The following is a 22,223-nucleotide window of genomic DNA, read 5'->3' as shown; positions in this document are numbered from 1 at the left end:
AATTAAATTTCCCTGAGGGACACATTGTGTTTTTCCATCTTCCTGCATTATCCACCAAGTACACCCTGGTCCCTGAGCAAAGACAACCCCACGGATGGGTTTGTCTTTATGTGAGGCAGAATCAATCCAGACAGTTTTCCCTAACAAGCCTCTGGCATGTACTGCTGGGACCTTATCTCCATCCACTGTATGTAGAAGCTCAGATTGGGTAGGACCTGCTCGGTTGATGGAGCCTCGGGTATTGACTAACCAGGTGGCCTCTGCTAAATGTCGCTCCCAATTCTTATAAGTTCCCCCACCCAATGCCTTTAGGGTGGTTTTTAACAATCCATTATACCGTTCCACTTTGCCAGCGGCTGGTGCATGATAGGGAATGTGGTACACCCACTCAATGCCATGGTCTCTCCATACTTATATTTTGACCACCTTCCACCATACCACAGGGGTTTCACCCGCTTGGCTTGCTTGATGGCAGCACATGTTTCACAGTCATGGATAACTTGAGAGATGCAGTCCATGGTTAGATCCACCCCTCGGTCTCGTGCCCACTTATTGGTGGCATCTCTGCCCTGATGGCCTGAGGCATCATGGGCCCATCGAGCTAGGAATAAATCTCCTTTATGCTGCCAATCCAAGTCTACCTGGGACACCTTTATCTTTGCAGCCTGATCTACCTGTTCGTTGTTTCGGTGTTCCTCATTAGCTCGACTCTTGGGGACATGGGCGTCTACATGGCGGACCTTCACAGGTAGTCTCTCTGCCCGACTAGCGATGTCTTTCCACTCTTCAGCTGCCCAAATTGGTTTTCCCCTACGCTGCCAACCAGCCTTCTTCCACTTTTCCAGCCAACCCCACAGAGCATTGGCTACCATCCATGAATCAGTATAAAGGTAGAGCTTTGGCCATTTCTCTCTTTCAGCAATGTCCAGGGCTTACTGAACGGCTTTGAGCTCAGCGAATTGGCTCGATCCCCCCTCTTCTTCCCTAGCTTCTGCAACCCGTCGTGTGGGGCTCCACACAGCTGCTTTCCATTTTCTTTTTGTCCCTACAAGACGACAGGAACCATCAGTGAAAAGAGCGTAGCGTGTTTCATCTGCTGGCAGTTGGTTGTATGGTGGGGCTTCCTCTGCACGGGTCACCTGTTCCAGCTCCTCTTCCTCAGTCAGACTAAAATTTTCACTTTCAGGCCAATTTGTAATTATTTCCAAAATCCCAGGGCGATTCAGATTTCCCATACGGGCACGCTGTGTGATAAGGGCAATCCATTTGCTCCATGTGCCATTGGTGGCATGATGAGTAGAGGGAACCTCTGCTTTAAACATCCACCCCAGCACCGGTAGTCGAGGTGCCAGGAGGAGTTGTGCTTCTGTGCCAATTACCTCTGAGGCAGCTTGGACTCCTTCATATGCTGCTAGGATTTCTTTCTCTGTTGGTGTGTAGTTGGCTTCAGACCCTCTGTAACTTCGGCTCCAAAATCCCAGTGGTCGACCTCGGGTCTCACCAGGCACCTTCTGCCAAAGGCTCCAGGACAGGCCAAGGCTCCCAGCTGCAGAGTAAAGCACATTCTTTACTTCTGGCCCTGTCCTGACTGGGCCAAGGGCTACTGCATGAGCAATCTCCTGCTTGATCTGGGTGAAGTCTTGCTGCTGTTCAGGGCCCCAATGGAAATCGTTCTTCTTGCGGGTTATGAGGTAGAGAGGACTCACGATCTGGCTGTACTCAGGGATGTGCATTCTCCAAAAGCCTATGGCACCTAGGAAAGCTGGCGTCTCCTTCTTGTTGGTTGGGGGGGACATTGTGATGATTTTATTGATAACCTCAGTAGGAATCTGACGCCGTCCATCTTGCCACTTCACTCCTAGGAACTGGATCTCTTTGGCAGGCCCTTTGACTTTGCTCTTTTTTATAGCTAAACCGGCTTCCAGGAGAATCTGGATTACTTCCTTTCCTTTCTCAAATACTTCTTCTGCTGTGTCCCCCCACACAATGATGTCATCAATGTATTGCAAATGTTCTGGAGCCCCACCCTTTTCTAGTGCAGCCTGGATCAGTCCGTGGCAGATGGTGGGACTGTGTTTCCACCCCTGGGGCAATCGGTTCCAGGTGTACTGCACGCCCCTCCAGGTGAAAGCAAACTGAGGTCTGCACTCTGCTGCCAGAGGAATGGAGAAAAATGCATTTGCAATGTCAATAGTAGCATACCACTTTGCTGCCTTGGACTCTAGCTCATACTGGAGCTCCAGCATGTCTGGCATAGCAGCACTCAGAGGTGGAGTCACCTCATTCAAGGCACGATAGTCCACAGTCAATCTCCATTCTCCTTCAGATTTTCGCACAGGCCAGATGGGGCTGTTAAAGGAGGAATGGGTCCTGCTGACCACCCCTTGGCTCTCCAGCTCACGGATTAGTTTGTGAATGGGAATCACGGCATCACGAGTTGTCCGGTACTGTCGGCGGTGCACAATCGAGGTTGCAATTGGTACTTGTTGCTCTTCCCCTTTCAGGAGTCCTACTGCAGATGGGTTCTCTGTCAGTCCAGGCAAGGTGTTCAATTGTTTTATGCCCTCTGTCTCCACAGCAGCTATCCCAAATGCCCACTTGAGTCCCTTTGGGTCTTTGAAATATCCATTTCGGAGGAAGTCTATACCCAAAATACATGGAGCCTCTGGGCCAGTCACAATGGAATGTTCTTTCCACTCTCTTCCAGTCAGGCTCACCTCAGCTTTCACGAGGGTCAAGTCTTGTGATCCTCCTGTAACGCCGGAAATAGAAATAGGTTCTGTCCCCACATGTCTCGATGGGATTATCGTGCATTGTGCACCAGTGTCAACTAAAGCCTCGTATTTTTGTGGCTCTGATGTGCCAGGCCACCGAATCCACACTGTCCAAAAAATTCGGTTTTCCCTGGCCTCTACCTGGCTAGAGGCAGGGCCCCTCTAACCATGGTGGGTATTTGTGTTAGAGGTTCCTTCAACGGAATCAGACATATTGAGTAGAGCTACTTCCCTTCTGGTGGAGTTCCTTCTCTGAGTCTTGCCCTCCTTCAATTCACGCACTCGTCGTGCCAGGACAGCAGTGGGTTGTCCATCCCACCTGTTCATGTTTTCTCCACTGTCACACAGGAAATACCACAACTCATGTCGAGGGATATATCCAGTTCTCATAGCTGAGGAGCGTCTGCGTGGGGAAGCAGAACCTCTGGTCTGTACTGCTGAGATTTGGAGAAGGCTGTCTTTAATCTCTTTACTGAGTTTCTCATGATTCTTCTCTATCTTATTTTCTAGTTTCTGCAGATTTGTTTCCACAGCTGAGATTCTTGCATTCATTGGGCTATGCACAACATCTGCATACGCTCGGAGTTTCCTTGTCATATCACGCACAGTCTCATGCCCATCATCTTGCTTCATAATGGCTAAAGCAGAAGCATACCCTGATGGCCCAAGCTTTAGGAGTTTCCGCCACATCACAGGTGTACATTCTATCCTCTCTGGGTCTATAATCGGATCTGGGTTTGCTATGTCCTCTGGGAAGACAATTTCTACCACTGCCATTTCTCTCAAGCGTTGAATCCCTTGTTCTATGGTTCTCCACTGGGTTTGTTGCGAATAGAGATCGTCGGGATGTAGGTATCTGTCCCTCGCAGCTCTGATAGCTCGTCTCCAGAGGCTGCTGCAGTCAGGCCCATCTCGTATAGTTTGGTTGATATCTGGGTCACGTGACACAGTCCCTAAATGCCTTGCCTCAGTAGCATCTAGAAGTGTAACATCGCCTGCAGCATCCCAAAGACGGACTAACCAACTAATCACAGATTCATCATCTCGTTGGACATAATCTTTTCTTAGGCTGTGAAGGTCTCTCTCATTCATGGATTCAACAATGACCTCTGACTCAGTTGCTGGCCTTGAGGGTCCCTCCCCACTGTCATCTGGGCGATCAGTCTTAAATTGGGCTTTCCTGCTCCTTGTAATAGGAGCAACTGCCATTGGCTTAGGCTCCCTTACTTCCTGTTCTATAATATCTGACAGTGTACGATAAGCATATGCCAGGGCCCAACATATTGCACTGCAGTTGTCTCTGCACTTCTCTTTCAGATACTTCCCCACCTCAGCTGGTCTTGGGATTTGTCCAGGGGGAAATTCCCAGTCTATTGGATCAGAGAATTTCTTTAAAGTTTTACCTATGTCCTCCCATACTCCACACCATTCAAATTTCCTCACATCTGGATTAGGTGCCTGCTCCTGCTCAGCCCCTCTGGACTTCTCAGCCCTCATTCTGGTAACACTGAACATCATATACACGGAAACTCCTAGGTAAAGCACCTGTACTACCAAGTTAATGGTCTCTTTAACATCCAAGGGAAACTGAATATTCTCAAAAGCTGATATACCAGATTTAAAGGGAAAGAGATGGGTGAGGAGCCAGGAAGCTTCACCCTCTACTTCTCTAACAGGTTGGGTAATATTACTAACAAAACTCCAAAACAGGTTACTAAAACTAGAGGAGGAAACTAACAGAGCATGTACATCTTTGACTGTTTCCCATACCTTCTTACAGATCGTCAGTATCACACACATTACTATAACAAGCCGGAGTCGTGTCCCTGATTGGTGGAAATTATACATTAGGGACAGGATTGCCCCTACCTGTTGGTAGGGAAACAAACCTATGTGCCAAACAGACAGTATTACATCAAACAACCTCCCATCAAACAGCATAGTGACTACTGATGGTGGTAATTCAATACCAAGCGATTAAAACCAGAATGCAATTATTAGGGTTTTTTCTTCACTTTCTCTAACCCCACAAAAGGTGTAGAACAAGTAATCAAGGCCCCACGTTGGGCGCCAAATATGTCCCGGGTTAATGATAAGACTCTCTCTCCTCCGAGAGCGAAGGGCCCCGACACCCCCTCCCCCACCCACAACAGAACCTCTCAGATGAAAGTGAAGAAAAAACTATTTATTTAACAAAACCACGCAGAGTGCCCTACAAGGCACAGGGGAAGGGGAAAAACAAGGTGAAAGGCAGTTATTCAACCTGATTAAAAAAGTCCTTTTCTCAGACGCAGTCCCTCTCCTCCTCGCCCCCCACCCGGGGCCGGGTGGAGCTCCCTGGAGAGCTCTGCTGTCCTCTGGCCCTCCTAGGTCTCCGGGTGGCAAAGCAGATCGAAGAGAAGGGGTCCAAACGAGGAAAAAAGAAGAAGAATGGAAAAACGGGAACAGAGCTCACTCCGACCCCCGTCCAGCACGCAGTCTCTGCCGAGCGACGAATCCTCCCCCGGAGCGAGGCTTGGGGAAAATGTTTTCAAAAAAACCCGCGTTTCTCTCTGCGGCTGGGTGCAGTTAAAGAGACAGGACCACACATTTTTTTTCTTTCTTGGGCATATAAGCCAACGATAGGGGATAAAGGATTATCATATCATCAATCCAAGACAGACTATAAAGAGGTGCTTCATATGAGTGTGACCTTCTTGGGTGTGAAGTACTAATGCCAAGGTGTGGATTTAACCCCACCTGGGCCATTTCCTTAAGGGCTTGAATCAATCCTTGCAGGTCCCTTCCAACTCAGAGCATGGTTTGACATGTCCCTGTGTGACCTCCATCAGTATTTATGGTCCCAGTGTTCCTGTTGGTATTTCCTGCCTTATGTTATTACTTTTTAAATAAATGCTAATCAAGTCCACAGTGTCCCCCATGTCCCCTCAGCACCTGCAGCCCTGTCCCTTGCCCTGCTGCCCCTGCCCCGGGGGCTTCAGCCGAGCCAGAGCCTCTTCCCAGTGCTCCCAGTGCTCCCAGTCTGCCCGTGCAGCCTCCAGCAGCCAGCGAGGCCTTCAGCTGGGCCGGCAGAGAGGAGCTGCTGGAGCTCCCAAATCAGTTGGGTTCCGTTTGTCCTTCCCAGCCTGGGGAACAACGATTTGGGAGTTTTCTGCCCAAACGCTGTCCGTTCCTCCGCTCAGCCCAAGGGGTTTGGGGAGATTTTGGCTTTTAGGGGAAACCAAAGCGATGTGGGGACAAGGCGGGATTGTCCCTCAGTCGCGTTCTGACCAATCAGAGTGCGAGAACGAGGAGTGGCGGGAGATTCAGCCAATCAAAAGGAGCAGTGGTGTTCGGGCGGGAACATGAGCCAATGGGAGCAAGGGGCGGGCTTAGGCACATCCGTGAGGGGCTCGAATCTCCCTGGTCCGTTCATCAAAATGGTGGGGCAGGAACGACAGCCTGGAATGTCCCGGGCTGGGCAGGAGGGCGAGGAACCGCTGTGGTGAGTCCGGGCTGGAGCAGAGAGCTCCCTGCAGCCCCGGCAGGAGCCCAGGCCAGAGCAGAGATAGCTGAGAGAGACCCCGAGCCCGTGGGAAGCCCCTCATAGCCATGGCAGTTGCTCCCGGCGGGACTCCCGGGGTGTTCCTGAGGGACTCTGTGCGATGCCTCACAGGATTCCATCATTCCATTGTGCAATTCCACCCCTTGGAGGAGGCACTGGGCATTCCCACCTGAATTTGAGCTAATTTAACCCGGTTTGGGGACTTGGGGACATCGGCAGCGCTGGATGGAGGCAGAGGCGCGGGGAGCCTCGGGGAGCGGCGGCGGGCGAGGCCTTTGGAGACACGCTGAGGGGTTTGTGCTGCCCCGGGGCCAGGGAGGAGACGGGCGGGGTGGGAACGACAGGAAAGATAAAAAATAGAATAAACGGTAAGCAAAAGAGCAGCCCTAAGGTGCGTGTCCGCTCCCCCCTTGTCACTGAAGGAGCCGCAGCGAGGGACGGGCGAGCTGCGAGTGCAACAAGAGGTAAAGAATAAAATAAAATAAATAATCTAAAAGCTGCACTCGGCTGCCCCGTGTCCCTGAAGGAGCCGCACAACCCGCAGAGCACACAAACCCCGGGAAATCTCTCCCAGGCACTAAAAACCCTTTCCAGGAAGGTTTTATGCCGTGACTCTCCCGGCGAGCAGCGACAGCTCAGCCGCCGGGCGGGGATTGCAGCGGCGGGGGAAGTGCTGGAGGGGAATTTGGGGAGAGCAGAGCTTGGGGCTCTGCCGGAGCAGATCGGAGCGATCAGAGTTCACCAGCAGCACTGCCTGCGGGTTCTGTCAGCTGTTATGGGGAGGAGGATCAGCGTTTGCAGCTCTTTAACTTCAGGAGAGCACAGTTCTCCTTTGACTCTCCCGGGGCACTCAGACCTTTCCAACCCCTCACTGACCCCAGCAGGGTCAATGTCCTCCCATTTCCCTCCCAGGCTCTCTCGGACTTTTCTCCTGGAGAAAAACCTCACAGCAGCAGAAAAGCCCACAGCAGCTCTGGACCACGCTGATGGCAACAGCCGAGGAATCCCGAATGTGATGGCAATGTGCTGTTGGAGTAAACGTTGTACTTTTAGCCCAGTAAAATAACAGTAAATGTACTGTTCCAGCCCAGCTCCCACATCCCCCCTGAGCATCTCTCCAGCTCAGAGTTTGGTGGCTTCTCTCTGGCAGATCCACTGCAATTGCAGGTTGCAGTTCTGAGGGATGATTCTGCTGCCCCTCAACTCCCCACATTCTCCGTGCTTCTCCTCGAGGTCAAGCTGGAAGCTGCAGGGACAGGAGATAGCCTGGGTCACCCCTGGGGTCCCTCAGGGGACATTGGGGTGTTTGTGTCCCCTGACCCCCAGTGCTCACCGGTTTCTGTGCAGACTGGAGCCATTCACCCACGTCCAGCCCATCCCAGCCTCAGGCACCCAGAGCCCAGTCCAGGAGCTGCGTTTGAATTTCTTCAGGGATTCACTGAGGAATTCCTGGGGGAAGGACAGACGGTGACCCTGATGGCCATGGATTGTCACCCCAAAATGGGCTCTGTGCTCAGCCCAGGACTGAGACCCATTGTGTCCCTCAGAGGCACCCGGGGGTGACACAGGGAAGGGCTGATCCTGGGATTTGGGGAACCTCCTCACCCTTCCTGGGGCACCACCAGCCCCCAGTCCATCCCACATTCCCAACCCCATCATTCCCTCACCAGCTCCTCCTGATCCTGCAGCACCAGCAGCGTTGCCCCCCGACTCTCGCACTCCTCCCAGCTCTTGTTCCAAGGGTTCTGTTCAGTGGAATTCCAGTAGCACTTGGTCTTTTCCAGCGTCCAGCCCGGGGGGCAAATCCTGCATCCCTGAGCTCCTGGAAAACGGGATCAGAGCTGGTCAGGTCACCAAGTCCTCCCCTCACCCCTGGCACACCCTGAGAGGTGTCAGTGTCTCATTCCCGTTTGTTTAGTTTGTTTTGTTTCATTTCTTTCATTCCCCTTCGGTTCATTTGTTTTGTTTCATTCTCCTTTGATTAATTTGTTTCATTCCTCTTTGCTTCATGTGTTTCATTCCCATTTTTTTTTCACTTGTTTCATTCCCCTTTGTTTCATTTGTTTCATTCCCGTACTTTTAATTTGTTTTTTTTCATTCCCCTTTGATTAATTTATTTCATTCCCCTTTGTTTCATTTGTTTTATTCCCCTTTGTTTCATTTGTTTTGTTTCATTCCCGTTTTTTTTCATTTGTTTCATTCCCCTTTGTTTCATTTGTTTCGTTCCCGTTTTTTTCATTTGTTTTGTTTCATTCCCCTTTGATTAATTTGTTTCGTTCCCCTTTGTTAATTTGTTTCATTCCCCTTTGTTTCATTCGTTTTTTCATTCCTGTTTTTTTTCATTTGTTTCATTCTCCTTTGATTCATTTGTTTCATTCCCGTTTTTTTAATTTGTTTTGTTTCATTTCCCTTTTTTCATTTGTTTAATTCCCGTTTGCTACACTTCTTTTGTTTCATTCCCCTTTGGTTCATTCGTTTTGTTTCATTACTGTTTGGTTCATTCGTTTTGTTTCATTCCCGTTTTTGTCATTTGTTTCACTCCCGTTTGTTTAATTTGTTTTGTTTCATTTCCCTTTGTTTTATTTGTTTAATTCCCATCTGTTTCATTCCCGTTTGTTCCATCATTTTCTCCATTCCTGCTTGTTCTATCATTTTCTCCATTCCCATTTGTTCCAATTTCTCCATTCCCGTTTGTTCCATCATTTTCTCCATTCCCATTTGTTCCAATTTCTCCATTCCCATTTCTTCCATCATTTTCTCCATTCCTGCTTGTTCCAATTTCTCCATTCCCGTTTGTTCCATCATTCTCTCCATTCCCATTTCTTCCATCATTTTCTCCATTCCCGTTTGTTCCAATTTCTCCATTCCTGCTTGTTCCATCATTTTCTCCATTCCCATTTCTTCCACCATTTTCTCCATTCCCGTTCTCTCCCCAGCACACCCTAAGCTGCTCCCGGGGCTCCAATCCGGTTTTTCCAGGAGATTTTGGGGAAGCTTGAGGAGCAGAGAAGCCTCGGGGTTGTTACCTGGCGGCTATGAGGGGCAGAGGAATTCCTGCAGCTCAGAGAGGACATTTTCCAGGCTTCCCTTGGTGTCCCCAAAATCCCCCATTTTGCTGCTTCCCGAATTCTGCGGCTGCTGGTGGAGAACTGCAGGAGAGGGAGAGGGAGAGGAGAAAATCCCTTTTCATTCCCAAAAAACATCCATTTGATTCCCTCAGAAAACCATTCTATTCCACCAAAAACCCACTTTTATTTCCCAAAATCCCCTTCCATGAAAGAAACCTCGCTCTCATTCCCCCAAAAAACCCCACTTTAAACCCCTAGAAATCCGTTTCATCCCCAAATATCATTCCCCCAAATTTCCACTTTATTCCCAAAACATTCATCTTTATTCCCCTCAAATCCATTTTCCTTCGCCAAAAAAATCCACTTCTGTGCCTCAAAAATCAGCTTCTATCTCCCAAATTCTGCTTTTATTCCCTAAAACTCCATTCCCAATAATATCCTCTTTATTCCCCAAAAACTATTATTCCCCAAAACTCCCACTTTTATTCCCAAAATCCCACTATTTTTCCTCAAATCCTCTTCCATTCCCTAAAAAACCCTAAAACCCCATTTTATTTCCAAAATTCCATTTCACCCCTCAAAAATGAAATTTTATCTCGCAAAAAACCTTCCACTTCTAAACCATTTTATTCCTCAAAATCCTATCCCATCCTCAAAAATCCCGCTCTTTTTCCCAAAAGTACTGCATTTTAATTCTAAAATCCCTTTTATTCCCTGTGTGTCTGAATCTAACAATTTAATAGAGGAGTGACATTCAACAGCATTTAACCGGATTCATACCTGAATTTAACCTCATTTATAACAGAGTTTAGCAATTCAAGAGGAGTCACAGCTAACAGCATTTCACCTGATTTATATTCGAATTTCACTTCATTTATACCTGAACTGAACCTGAGTTATACCTGAATTTAGTGATTCAAGAGAAGTAACGCCTAACGGCATTTAAGCTGATTTATACCTGAATTTAACCTAATTTATGCCTGAATTTAACAATTCCACAGCATTGAAGCTGATTTGTACCTGAATTTAAGATTTCCAGAGGAGTAACATAAGTGAGGACATTTAACCTGATTTATGGATGTTTGTGACAATCCCCAGGTGTTAACCCGCAGGTGTAAAGGTGACTCACGATGGATGTTTGTGACAATCCACAGGTGTTAACCCAAAGGTGTAAAGGTGACTCACGATGGATGTTTGTGACAATCCACAGGTGTTAAACCAAAGGTGTACAGGTGACTCATAATTGATAGCAAAACTGAGCAAGGAAATCCACCTCTCTCCCGACCCTTTCTCGCACTGCGCCGTTCTTCGTTCTCCGTAGTTTAAAGGCTGCAGCGTGCGCCGTTCAGCTCGAGTGTGGCACCCGGCAGCGAGCGGAGCGGAGCCCGGGGAGGCGACCATGATCGGAGCGGAGCCCCGGGGAGGTAGTAGTGAGAGCGGCGGGGAGGCGGCGGAGCTCGGAGAGGCTGTCCCAGCGCAGGTGGGAGCCGCGCTGCCTTGTGCCGGGGCTCGGGGCTCGCTGCGGGCGGATGGAGGGGATGCAGGGGGCGGCAGGGGGGCTGTGGCGGCTTCCTTCTCCCGTCTCCCTCCCTCCCTCCCTGGCTGTGGCGCCGTGTTGCCGCTGGCCTGAGGCCGCTGAGGGAGCGGCTGCCCGCGGTCTCCTTGCCGCTGCTGCCGGAGCAGCGCTGGCTCGTCCCGGTGCTGTGGGTAGCACAGAGGTGGCTGTCCCGTTCCCGGGACTGTTCCCGGCCATGCGGCACCGGGCTGGGCGCCCCTGGTGCAGCGGGACATGTCCGTGCCTGGGGCTGTGAAGGGGCGGAAGGAACTTGAGCGTCCGTCAAAACCCAAAACACTCTGGGACAGAAAGAATAACGTGTTCAGTGGAGGCGGGGAAGCCTCGTCCCGCCCTATTGCCTCGGGGGCAGAACCATTAAACTTTGGCGTTCCCCTTCCCTGCCAGACTAAACCTTCCCCGCCAGGCTCCGCCTTTCCCGCCAAGCCCCTCCACCTGTGCAGTCGCGGGCACAAAAGGGCTCTGCAGCGCTCGCTGTCCCTGAGCTCCAACCCTCAGCGCAGGGCATGCAGAGGACAATGCTGAGCCCCTCAGGGCTGCTGGTTCTTCCCCCCGGCAGTCTGAGCCCGATCCGCAGCTGCCCTGTTCCCGCACTCGGCAGTTTCCAGGCGCTGTCCCTGCCTGTCCCTGCCTGTCCCTAACTGTCCCAGCCCGGAGCTGCACAGCCAGAGGGGTTGGGGCTGCAGGGCCGAGCTGGGCCCGGAGCTCTCTGACACTGTGTTTGTGTCCCCAGGTGCTGCCGGGGAGCAGAGACAGGGCAGGGCTGAGCTGGCAGCGCCTTCCAGAGCCAGCACCAGCCGGGACCTCTCATCATGAGCCCCCCAGTTCATTTGCCAGTGTGGTCAAAAGAGTGTAGGGGTTCAGTACAGTTGGATGTATGTCCTCTGTGATCTTGTTAATTGCCCTTCAATCCTGCACTCATCTAGAACATTTGTCATCAGCCTTGTTTATAGGCAGGATGGGTGTGTCGTATTTGGATTCACATTCCACCAACAGCCCCAATTTAAGGAACTTTTCAATCACAGCTGCTAGTCCCTCACGGCTTTCTGGTTTTCAAGGGTGCTGCTTTTGTCTCACCCGGATTGCTCCTGGTTTCAGTGCAACACTCACTGGTTCTGCTCGTTGGGATCTTCCCAGAACATCCCTGACCTACACTGTTGGACTGACAGCATTTTCAATCTCAGTGGGGATTTCACCACACTTCTGCTGTATAAAAAGCACAGCAACTTCGACAAATTTAGACTCAGGAATCATGACTTGTACGCCCCGTCCTTTTTTAAATTTAATTTCAGCCTCTAATTTCTCCAGTAAATCCCTCCCGAGCAACGGTTTAGGGGAGTTATGCATATAGATAAATTGATGAGTTACCCAGTGCTTCCCCAGCTTGAATTTCAAAGGTTTGAAGAAAGGCTGTGTTTCAGTTACTCCTGCAGCTCCAATAACCTATACAGTATCTTGACTCAATTTCCCTTCTAAAGTATTTAGCACAGAACACACTGCCCTGGAATCTACCAAAAATTAACATCGTCTTTCCCCGGCTTAGCTCTAACCAAAGGCTCTGCTGGGAGAGAGCCCTTCGGTCCCCTTCATTCCATCACCACCCGCTCGGGCGTTGCCAATGGGGCGGTGCAGCCAGCGGTACCTGCCCCGAGCCGCTCTGCCCACTGCCGGTACAACCTCGGCGAACGGCCGTGAGCCCCGGAGCCGGGAAACACCGGAGGAGGGGATGGAGGGCAGGGCGGCAGCGGGGCCAAAGCGAGCTCGGTACGTGTCACTTCACCGCAGTCCCGCCTGCCCCGCAGGGCTAGCGGGCGCTCAGGTATCTCTCTGCTCCTCTACCTGCGGCGCCGAGGCTCCGCCCCGGATCGTAGCGGCCCTCGGATTGGCCGCGGGGCAGCCAGGTGAGCAGGTGCTTCAGCCATACCCTCAGCTCCCGCGCCGTTCTACCGGCACTCGCTGTCTCGCACTCACGGCAGCTGCATCGGCTGTGGCACCGGCAGCGGCGGCAGTGAGAGCAGCAGAGCCCGGGGAGGCGGCGGAGCTCAGAGAGGCTGTCCCAGCGCAGGTGGGAGCCGCGCTGCCTTGTGCCGGGGCTCGGGGCTCGCTGCGGGCGGATGGAGGGGATGCAGGGGGCGGCAGGGGGGCTGTGGCGGCTTCCTTCTCCCGTCTCCCTCCCTCCCTCCCTCCCTGGCTGTGGCGCCGTGTTGCCGCTGGCCTGAGGCCGCTGAGGGAGCGGCTGCCCGCGGTCTCCTTGCTGCTGCTGCCGGAGCAGCGCTGGCTCGTCCTGCTTGCTGTGGGCAGCACAGAACAGAAGAGCGCAGAACAGGACTGCACAGCACAGCACAGCACACTCCCATTCCCGGGTCTGTTCCCGGCCATGCGGCACAGGGCTGGGCGCCCCTGGTGCAGCGGGAGATGTCCGTGCCCGGGGCTGGCAGGGGATGGGAGGAATTTGAGTGTCCCTGCCAAGCCAAGTGATCTGGAGGAGAAAGAGAGCAGCTTAGGGCATGTCGCGGATCCTCCCACCGTTCCTCCGGTTCCCAATTTCGTCATGCTACCCGTCATGCGACTCGTCATGCGCCCCGCCCTGCCGCGCTACCTGCGCCGGCGCTGTGTGCGCTCCGCTCTCCGCCCTCCGCATTCCCCGCCAGCCTCTGCCTCTTGTCTCAAACACCCACCGACCTGGCTCTGCAGCGCTCGCTGTCCCTGAGCTCCAACCCTCAGCGCAGGGCATGCAGGGGACAATGCTGAGCCCCTCAGGGCTGCTGGTTCTTTTCTTGCCCCCCGGCAGGCTGAGCCCGATCCGCAGCTGCCCTGTTCCCTCACTCGGCAGCTCCCGGGCGCTGTCCCTGCCTGTCCCTGCCTGTCCCAGCCCGGAGCTGCACAGCCAGAGGGGTTGGGGCTGCAGGGCCGAGCTGGGCCCGGAGCTCTCTGACACTGTGTTTGTGTCCCCAGGTGCTGCCGGGGAGCAGAGACAGGGCAGGGCTGAGCTGGCAGCGCCTTCCAGAGCCAGCACCAGCCAGGACCTCTCATCATGAGCCCCCCAGTCGGCCAGGACTGTGGCTGTAAAAGCGCAATGGATGATGGACTCGGTGTTTGTGTACCATCAGTGCTGATGTCTCGGGAGCAAGATGTCTCTTCCAAGTGTGCACTGAGTCAAGGTGTGAAGAGTAGATTCTGCCCCGGGGATGGAGAGGCTGCTGGGGACTTCCTTCAGGTGCCACATGCTCTTGGTGAGCAGCAGAGCCACGACAGCTGTACGTCTGTAAGGAGCCAAGGGAAGGAGAATGGCTCCAGCTATGGCTCCAGCTCTGGGAGCCCAGAGGAGCAGCAGAATGCTGAGCACGGGTCAGGAACTGAGCACACAGAGCTGCCTCGGGTGCCACATCCTGCTGAGCACAACCAGAGAGATTGGATTTGTCAGTCTGAAATGAGACCAAGGAGGGATGAAGCTACTGTTGAGATTCCCGAGGATGCCCTGGGTGCCCAGGATGGATCAGCAACCAGAGGGACAGAGCTGCCTCAGCTGCCAGACCCTGCTGGGCACAGGCAGGGAGAAGCTGCTTCTCTGTTGGAGCAGAGTGAATCCCATCCCAGGAATGGCATTGGAGAGAAGTGCCAGGATGGATCAGCAATGGGAGTCACACACAGCAAGAGCCTCAGAAGATATCTGGGTGAGTGCAGGGCCAGCGCTGTGGCCTCTAGGGAGGGGACAATGGGCAGGGTGAGCCCAGGAGCACAGGGCTAGCAGGGTGTGGCTGTGTCCAGGGCTCTGCAAGAGACCTGGTGCTCTGCTGGACTGACAGCCCTGGCCCTGGGCAGTTCTGCTGCCCTGGCTGTCCCCACACCTGTGTCCCTTGTCCCTGTTCGTGCTGCCAGCTCAGTGAGTGGCACACGGGCTGAGGGTCCCTGCTGTGCTCCCCGGGCGTTGGGTGGGGATGTGAGGGCTGGGCCTGCTCAGGACAGCTCCATGCTCACGGCCTGCGGCTCTTTCCAGCTCCTGCTGAGTGGATCAGATCCCATCCCGTGCACACCCTGGCTGTGCTGACTCTGCTCCTGCTCCTGGCTGTGGCTCTGGCGGTGTCCTTGGCTGCTGTGTCAGGTAAGGAGGAGCAGCAGCCTCAGCCCAACTCGGGGCACTGCGGGCTCACTGCTCCCTCACGGCCGGGATCGTCCCTCAGCCCCGCTCTGACCAATCAGCGCGCGGGAGAGCGAGGAGTGACGGCTGAATCAGCCAATCGCTGGGGGTGGGGGAATTTGAGCGGGAAAACCAGCCAATGGGAGCTCGGGCTGCTCCGTGAGGGGAGAATGCTCAGACCTCCTGTTCGCTCTGCAGGGAGAAGACAAACTGACGCTCCGGTTACATCTGACACTCCTCTGCTGCTGGCCTGTCCCCATGGCTGGGTTGGGTACAACGGGATCTGCTACTTCCTCTCGAGGCATCGTCTCTCCTGGGATCAGGCTCAGGCTCGGTGCTCCAAGCTCGAGGCCTCCCTGGCTGTGCTGGAGGACTGGGAAATGGTGAGTGAGGGGTTTGGGGTGGCTGAGGGGAGCCTGGGGAGCTCCTGGGCCAGGGCTGCAGCTCCCATTAACTGCTCCTCTCTCCTTGCCAGGAGTTCCTGTTCCATTTCAGCAAGAACAACGATTACTGGCTCGGGCTGCACAGACAGGACCAGCGGCTGCAGTGGGTGGATGGCAGCAACTTCAGCTCCTCGTGAGTGCTGGGGAGCTGGGCAGGGGCTGGGGGGCACAGGGGCACAAGGTGTCCCCCTGAGGTTCCAGCACTGTCTCTGCTTTTTCCTGCAGGGTTCGTGTCATGGGCAATGCAGACTGTGTGTTCCTGGGTGAGAATTATCTCAGGAGACAGCTCTGCTCAAGTGACATGCAGTACATCTGCAGCAGAGCCCTGTCTCACCTGTAACGGGATGGAGAAAAGATCTCTGGCTGAGAACATCCTCAGCAGTGAGATCTGCTCGAGTGACATGAACTACGTGTGCAGCAGAGCCCAAAGTCACCTGTAACAGGACATGGGCAGAGCCTTCTGCACACTTGGCAGCTCCAGTTCTTCGCTTCTTCCTCCAGCACAGGGATGTCCTTCCTCAGCTGCAGCATCTGCCTTGTGCTGACTCTCAGGAGCACCTCAGTGCCTCATCTCTGGGTCACCTCAGTGCCTCATCTCTGGGTCACCTCAGTGCCTCATCTCAGGGTCACCTCAGTGCCACTTTATAATGTCACCTCAGTGCCTGATGTCACAAACACCTCAGTGCCTCATCTCAGGGTCACCTCAGTGCCACTTCAATGGATTGCTGGAAAATGTGGCAGTTTAAATATTTTGTATAACTTTAGTCAAAGGGTTCTGTTTGTCTTTACCCCAAAAATAGGAATTTCAGGTTTCTCTTCAGGGCATTGTTCTGCCAGGTGAGGTCTGATAAACTCAGCATATCTACAAACATTCACCTCCAGCAGGGGTGAAGACATCTGGTCAGGAAAGCACTGACAGGGAAATTGAAGAATGAAAAATCTGATTACCATCAGAGGTGAGGAGATTCAGATCCAATGGGAAACTGAATACTGAGGGTTTGCTCAGCTTTGGAGCAATGAACACTGAGCCAATGCTTTTCTATGTCTTTGTACTGTATAAAATGTTGAAATATTTAAAAAATCCATGTGTCATGGAATGATTCTCTCTGCCCAGCAGGGCTGTGTGTGGATGAGATGATTTCTGTGGTAATTCCTGACCAGAACTACATCCTGGCCAGATAACAAAGTAATGCCTTGACTCTCTGACATTAAAAATGTTGTTGGAGGGTTTTTGTTTTTCCTGCAGTTTCAGTGACATCAGGGAGGTACGAAATTGTCTCCAGGAGAAGGAAATGGGAATTTGGGGTTTGTTCCTGTGGGGAAAAGGAAAATGGGGATTTGGGGTTTGTTCCTGTGGGGAAAGGAAAATGGGGATTTGGGGTTTGTTCCTGTAGGGGAAAGGAAAATGGGGATTTGGGGTTTGTTCCTGTGGGGGAAAGGAAAATGGGGATTTGGGGTTTGTTCCTGTGGGGGAAAGGAAAATGGGGATTTGGGGTTTGTTCCTGTGGGGGAAAGGAAAATGGGGATTTGGGGTTTGTTCAGTGGGGGAAAGGAAAATGGGGATTTGGGGTTTGTTCCTGTGGGGGAAAGGACAGGGAGTTGTGGCAGGAGGTGCTGCCGGACAAAAGCCACCCTCGCTGCCCTAAAATGGTGAAAATGAAAGAGCAGGAGATCTCTGTGATCTCTGAGAGGTGGGAATTGATGAAATACCACAGAAGAAATAAAATGGGGAGAATTGAGTGATGAAAATCCAGAGGTAACTGAAAATAGACCCAAAATGTTCTGTGGAGCTGACTCAGTGCCCTGGGGCCTCACTTCTGCTACCCGCTAATTAGGAGCAATTTGTCAGGCTAATTAATGGTTAATTAATCGCTGTTTCGCCATCCCTGAGCCGCTTTGCTCCTCTGCCAGGCTCAATCCAGCTCAGCGCCTGCAGAGCTGCCCTGTGCTGGGTGAGCTCCGTGCATCGCTTTGGTTTCCCCAAAAAGCCAAAATCTCCCCAAACCCCTTGGGCTGAGCGGAGGAACGCACAGCGTTTGGGCAGAAAACTCCCAAATCGTTGTTCCCCAGGCTGGGAAGGACAAACGGAACCGATCCGGGAGCTCCGGCAGCTCCTCTCTGCCGGCCGCGATGGAACGGAGCAGGGGCAGCAGGGCAAGGGACGGGGCTGCAGGTGCCGAGGGGACACGAGGGACAGCGGGGAGGACGAAGAAGCAGTTAATGGCAAAGCAATAAAGCGATGAAGAGACAAAGCCGCACAATCCGCTCCGCATTTGGGATCCGCTCAGCCCTGCCATGGTTTCGCTCTCACCATGGCGCCGCCGGGGAAGGGGAGACAGGCGGCAGTGACGTCACCGCCCCTCGCTCCTCGGTGAGTTGCTGACAAGATGGCGGCGGCGGCGGAGGCAGCTTTGGGAGCGGGAGAGATTTGGGGATTCACGGTGAGTTTTGGGGTTTTGTGTGGAGAACTTGCGGGTTTTTGGGGTTTTGTGTGGAGAACTGCGGGTTTTTTGGGGTTTTGTGTGGAGAGCTGCGGGTTTTTGTGTGGAGAACTGGCGGCTTTTTGGGGTTTTGTGTGGAGAACTGGTGGGTTTTTGGGGTTTTGTGTGGAGAAGATGCCGGTTTTTTGGGGTTTTGCGTGGAGAACTGCAGGTTTTTGGGGTTTTGTATGGAGAACTGCGGGTTTTTGGGATTTTGTGTGGAGAACTGCGGGTTTTTGGGGTTTTGTGTGGAGAACTGCACGTTTTTTGGGGTTTTGTGTGGAGAACTGCGGGTTTTTGGGGTTTTGTGTGGAGAACTGCGGGTTTTTGGGTTTTTGTGTGGAGAACTGGCGGGTTTTTGGGGTTTTGTGTGGAGAACTGGTGGGTTTTTGGGGTTTTGTGTAGAGAAGATGCCGGTTTTTTGGGGTTTTGTGTGGAGAACTGCAGGTTTTTGGGGTTTTGTATGGAGAACTGCGGGTTTTTTGGGATTTTGGGTGGAGAACTGAGGGGTTTTGGGGATTTGTGTGGAGAACTGCGGGTTTTTGGGGTTTTGTGTGGAGAACTGCACGTTTTTTGGGGTTTTGCGTGGAGAACTGCGGCTTTTTGGGGTTTTGTGTGGAGAACTGCGGCTTTTTGGGGTTTTGTGTGGAGAACTGCGGCTTTTTGGGGTTTTGTGTGGAGAACTGCGGCTTTTTGGGGATTTGTGTGGAGAACTGCACGTTTTTTGGGGCCGCGGAGGGGTCTGGGGGGGCTATGGGGACATTGCCGACATATCCGAGAAACCCCGCTTCAACCTCCTAAAAATCCGTTTTATTTCCCAAAATTCCGTTTTGTTCCCAAAATTGCACTTCAACCCTCAAAAACCCACTTTTGTCTCGCAAAAAAGTTCCACTCCCGAACCGTTTCATTCCTCAAAATCCCATTCCATCCCCCAAAATCTTACTCTTTTTCCCAAAAATATTCCATTTTAATTCCTCAAGTCCCTTTTATTCCCTCTTTGGGTCTGAAATTAACAATTCCACAGAGCATTTAAGATGATTTATACCTGGATTTAATCTGATTTACACCTGGATTTAACAACTCGAGAGGAGTAACACCTTGCAGCATTTACTCAGATTCATAGGTGAATTACCAATTCCCCAGAGCAGTAACAGCTAACAGCATTTAACCTGATTTATATTTGAATTTAACCTGATTTATGCCCGAATGTGGCTATTCAAGAGGAGTCACAGCTAACAGCATTTAACCTGATTTACATTTGAATTCAACCTCGTTTATACCTGAATTTAACAATTCAAGAGCAGTAACACCTAACGGCATTTAACCTGATTTGTGCCTGAATTTAGCGATTCGAGAGGAGTATCGCCTAGCAGCATTTAATCAGATTCCACACGTGAATTACCAGTTCCACAGAGCAGTAACAGCGAGCAGCATTTACCATAATTCACCCTGGAAATGTAAAGCTGAGAAGAGAAATCAAACCCATTTCCGCCCCTTGCCCCGATCCGGACCCGTTCGCCGCTGCGCCTGCGCGGGGTGGGGATGGACTGTGCGGGGGGGCGGAATGGCGGGCGGAGCGGGGCAGGCAGTGGGGCGGAGGCGGGCAGGCTGTGAGGCGGAGGCCGGGGCGGAGGCCGGGGCGGAGCGGCGGCGGCGATTGGACTGGAGGAGCGGCGGCGGGAATTGGAGGAGCGGAGCGAAGCGGGACGTGGGGTTCCGGCGGAGCTAGAACGTGGGGGGCGGCGGAGCTGGGAGAGCAGCGGCGGCAGTGAGAGCAGCAGAGCGCGGGGAGGCGGCGGAGCTCGGAGAGGCTGTCCCAGCGGAGGTGGGAGCCGCGCTGCCTTGTGCCGGGGCTCGGGGCTCGCTGCGGGCGGATGGAGGGGATGGAGGGGGCGGCAGGGGGGCTGTGGCGGCTTCCTTCTCCCGTCTCCCTCCCTCCCTCCCTCCCTCCCTCGCTGTGGCGCCGTGTTGCCGCTGGCCTGAGGCCGCTGAGGGAGCGGCTGCCCGCGGTCTCCTTGCCGCTGCTGCCTCGGCAGGAGGCGGTGCCGGAGCAGCGCTGGCTCGTCCCGCTTGCTGTGGGTAGCACAGAACAGAACAACGCAGCACAGAACAGAAGAGCGCAGAACAGATCAGCATATCACAGTCGCTTTCCCGGGTCTGTTCCCGGCCATGCGGCACCGGGCTGGGCGCCCCTGGTGCAGCGGGACCTGTCCGTGCCTGGGGCTGGCATGGGATGGAAGGAACTTGAGTGTGTCTGCCAAGGCAAGCGATCTGGAGGAGAAAAGAGAGCAGTTCGGGGTATTTGGCGGGCCGTTAGGCCTCCCGCCATGTTGGGTTGGTGGCCTAATGCAGTATCTGCGCGCCGCTATGTCCGCCCCGCCCTCCGCATTCTCATTTCCGCACTCCCTACCGGGCTCTGCCTCCTGTCAAAAGCAGGAACCAACCTGGCGCTGCAGCGCTCGCTGTCCCTGAGCTCCAACCCTCAGCGCAGGGCATGCAGGGGACAATGCTGAGCCCCTCAGGGCTGCTGGTTCTTTCCTTGCCCCCCGGCAGGCTGAGCCCGATCCGCAGCTGCCCTGTTCCCGCACTCGGCAGCTCCCGGGCGCTGTCCCTAACTGTCCCTGCCTGTCCCAGCCCGGCGCTGCACAGCCAGAGGGGTTGGGGCTGCAGGGCCGAGCTGGGCCCGGAGCTCTCTGACACTGTGTTTGTGTCCCCAGGTGCTGCCGGGGAGCAGAGACAGGGCAAGGCTGAGCTGGCAGTGCCTTCCAGAGCCAGCACCAGCTGGGACCTCTCATCATGCACAAAGCTGCTGTTGAGATTCCCGAGGATGCCCTGGGTGCCCAGGATGGATCAGCGACCAGGGGGACAGAGCTGCCTCAGCTGCCAGACCCTGCTGGGCACAGGCAGGGAGAAGCTGCTTCTCTGTTGGGGCAGAGTGAATCCCAGCCCAGGGATGGCATTGGAGAGAAGTGCCAGGATGGATCAGCAATGGCAGTCACACACAGAAAGACCCGCAGAGGATATCTGGGTGAGTGCAGGGCCAGCGCTGTGGCCTCTAGGGAGGGGACAATGGGCAGTGTGAGCCCAGGAGCACAGGGCTGGCAGGGTGTGGCTGTGTCCAGGGCTCTGCAAGAGGCCTGGTGCTCTGCTGGACTGACAGCCCTGGCCCTGGGCAGTTCTGCTGCCCTGGCTGTCCCCACACCTGTGTCCCTTGTCCCTGTTCGTGCTGCCAGCTCAGTGAGTGGCACACGGGCTGAGGGTCCCTGCTGTGCTCCCCGGGCGTTGGGTGGGGGATGTGTGGGCTGGGCCTGCTCAGGACAGCTCCATGCTCAAAGCCTATGCCTCTTTCCAGCTCCTGCTGAGTGGATCAGATCCCATCCCGTACTCACCGCGGTGCTGACTCTGCTTCTGCTCCTGGCTGTGGCTCTGGCGGTGTCCTTGGCTGCTGTGTCAGGTAAGGAGGAGCAGCAGCCTCAGCCCAACCCCTCGGGGCACTGCGGGCTCACTGCTCCCTCACGGCCGGGATCGTCCCTCAGCCCCGCTCTGACCAATCAGCGCGCGGGAGAACGAGGAGTGACGGCTGAATCAGCCAATCGCTGGGGGTGGAGGAATTTGAGCGGGAAAACCAGCCAATGGGAGCTCGGGCTGCTCCGTGAGGGGAGAATGCTCAGATCCTCTGTTTGCTCTGCAGGGAGAATGCACAGAGACACTCCGGTTACTGCAGTTACTCCGGTTACATCTGACACTCCATGGCTGCTGGCCTGTCCCCATGGCTGGGTTGGGTACAACAGGACCTGCTACTTCCTCTCGAGGGATCGGCTCACCTGGGAACAGGCTCAGGCTCGATGCTCTGAGCTCAGAGCCTCCCTGGCTGTGCTGGAGGACTGGGAAATGGTGAGTGAGGGGTTTGGGGTGGCTGAGGGGATCCTGGGGAGCTCCTGGGCCAGGGCTGCAGCTCCCATTATCTGCTCCTCTCTCCTTGCCAGGAGTTCCTGTTCCATTTCAGCAAGAGCAACGATTACTGGCTCGGGCTGCACAGACAGGGCCAGCGGCTGCAGTGGGTGGATGGCAGCAACTTCAACTCCTCGTGAGTGCTGGGGGCACAGGCAGGGCCTGGGGGGCACAGGGGCACAAGGTGTCCCCCTGAGGTTCCAGCACTGTCTCTGCTTTTTCCTGCAGGGTCGAGGTCCGGGGCAATGCAGC

General features: G+C 53.9%; 3 protein-coding genes across 5 annotated transcripts in view; 2 read left to right on the top strand and 1 right to left on the bottom strand.

Annotated features, from left to right (window-relative positions):
* Nucleotides 1-22,223, bottom strand: part of LOC146421512 (C-type lectin domain family 2 member B-like) — a 186,571-nt gene that overhangs the window by 79,582 nt on the left and 84,766 nt on the right. The window lies entirely within an intron of this gene.
* On the top strand, nt 12,860-22,178 carry LOC146421518 (early activation antigen CD69-like). 2 transcript variants are annotated; one of them, XM_085047346.1, is made up of 6 exons: nt 12,860-13,024; nt 13,915-14,633; nt 14,957-15,061; nt 15,296-15,480; nt 15,573-15,673; nt 15,766-16,858. In XM_085047346.1, exons 2-6 carry the CDS (start codon nt 13,994-13,996, stop codon nt 15,878-15,880), a joined length of 1,146 nt encoding a protein of 381 aa, XP_084903472.1. In that variant the 5' UTR covers nt 12,860-13,024; nt 13,915-13,993; the 3' UTR covers nt 15,881-16,858. The 2 variants fall into 2 exon arrangements, with proteins under 2 accessions (XP_084903472.1, XP_084903473.1); XM_085047347.1 differs by lacking the exons at nt 12,860-13,024; nt 15,766-16,858 and adding an exon at nt 22,131-22,178 and having other exon boundaries at nt 13,602-14,633; nt 15,573-15,677.
* The window catches only part of LOC146421510 (early activation antigen CD69-like), a 102,247-nt gene continuing 97,951 nt past the window's right edge, over nt 17,928-22,223 (top strand). The window contains exons 1-3 of one of the 2 annotated variants that reach the window (XM_085047365.1): nt 17,928-17,981; nt 20,738-21,048; nt 21,373-21,474. In XM_085047365.1, coding sequence (XP_084903491.1) covers nt 20,817-21,048; nt 21,373-21,474 — 334 coding nt within the window. In that variant the 5' untranslated portion in view covers nt 17,928-17,981; nt 20,738-20,816. The remainder of the gene's footprint in view (nt 17,982-20,737; nt 21,049-21,372; nt 21,475-22,223) is intronic. The other variant, XM_085047364.1, reaches the window with a different exon arrangement.

The sequence above is a fragment of the Lichenostomus cassidix genome, unplaced genomic scaffold, assembly GCF_008360975.1.
Source record: "Lichenostomus cassidix isolate B80296 unplaced genomic scaffold, HeHo_3.0 HiC_scaffold_33, whole genome shotgun sequence".
Classification (NCBI taxonomy): Eukaryota; Metazoa; Chordata; class Aves; order Passeriformes; family Meliphagidae; genus Lichenostomus; species Lichenostomus cassidix.
Note: the sequence above shows the minus strand (reverse complement) of the source record. Positions and strands in the feature narration are given on the sequence as shown.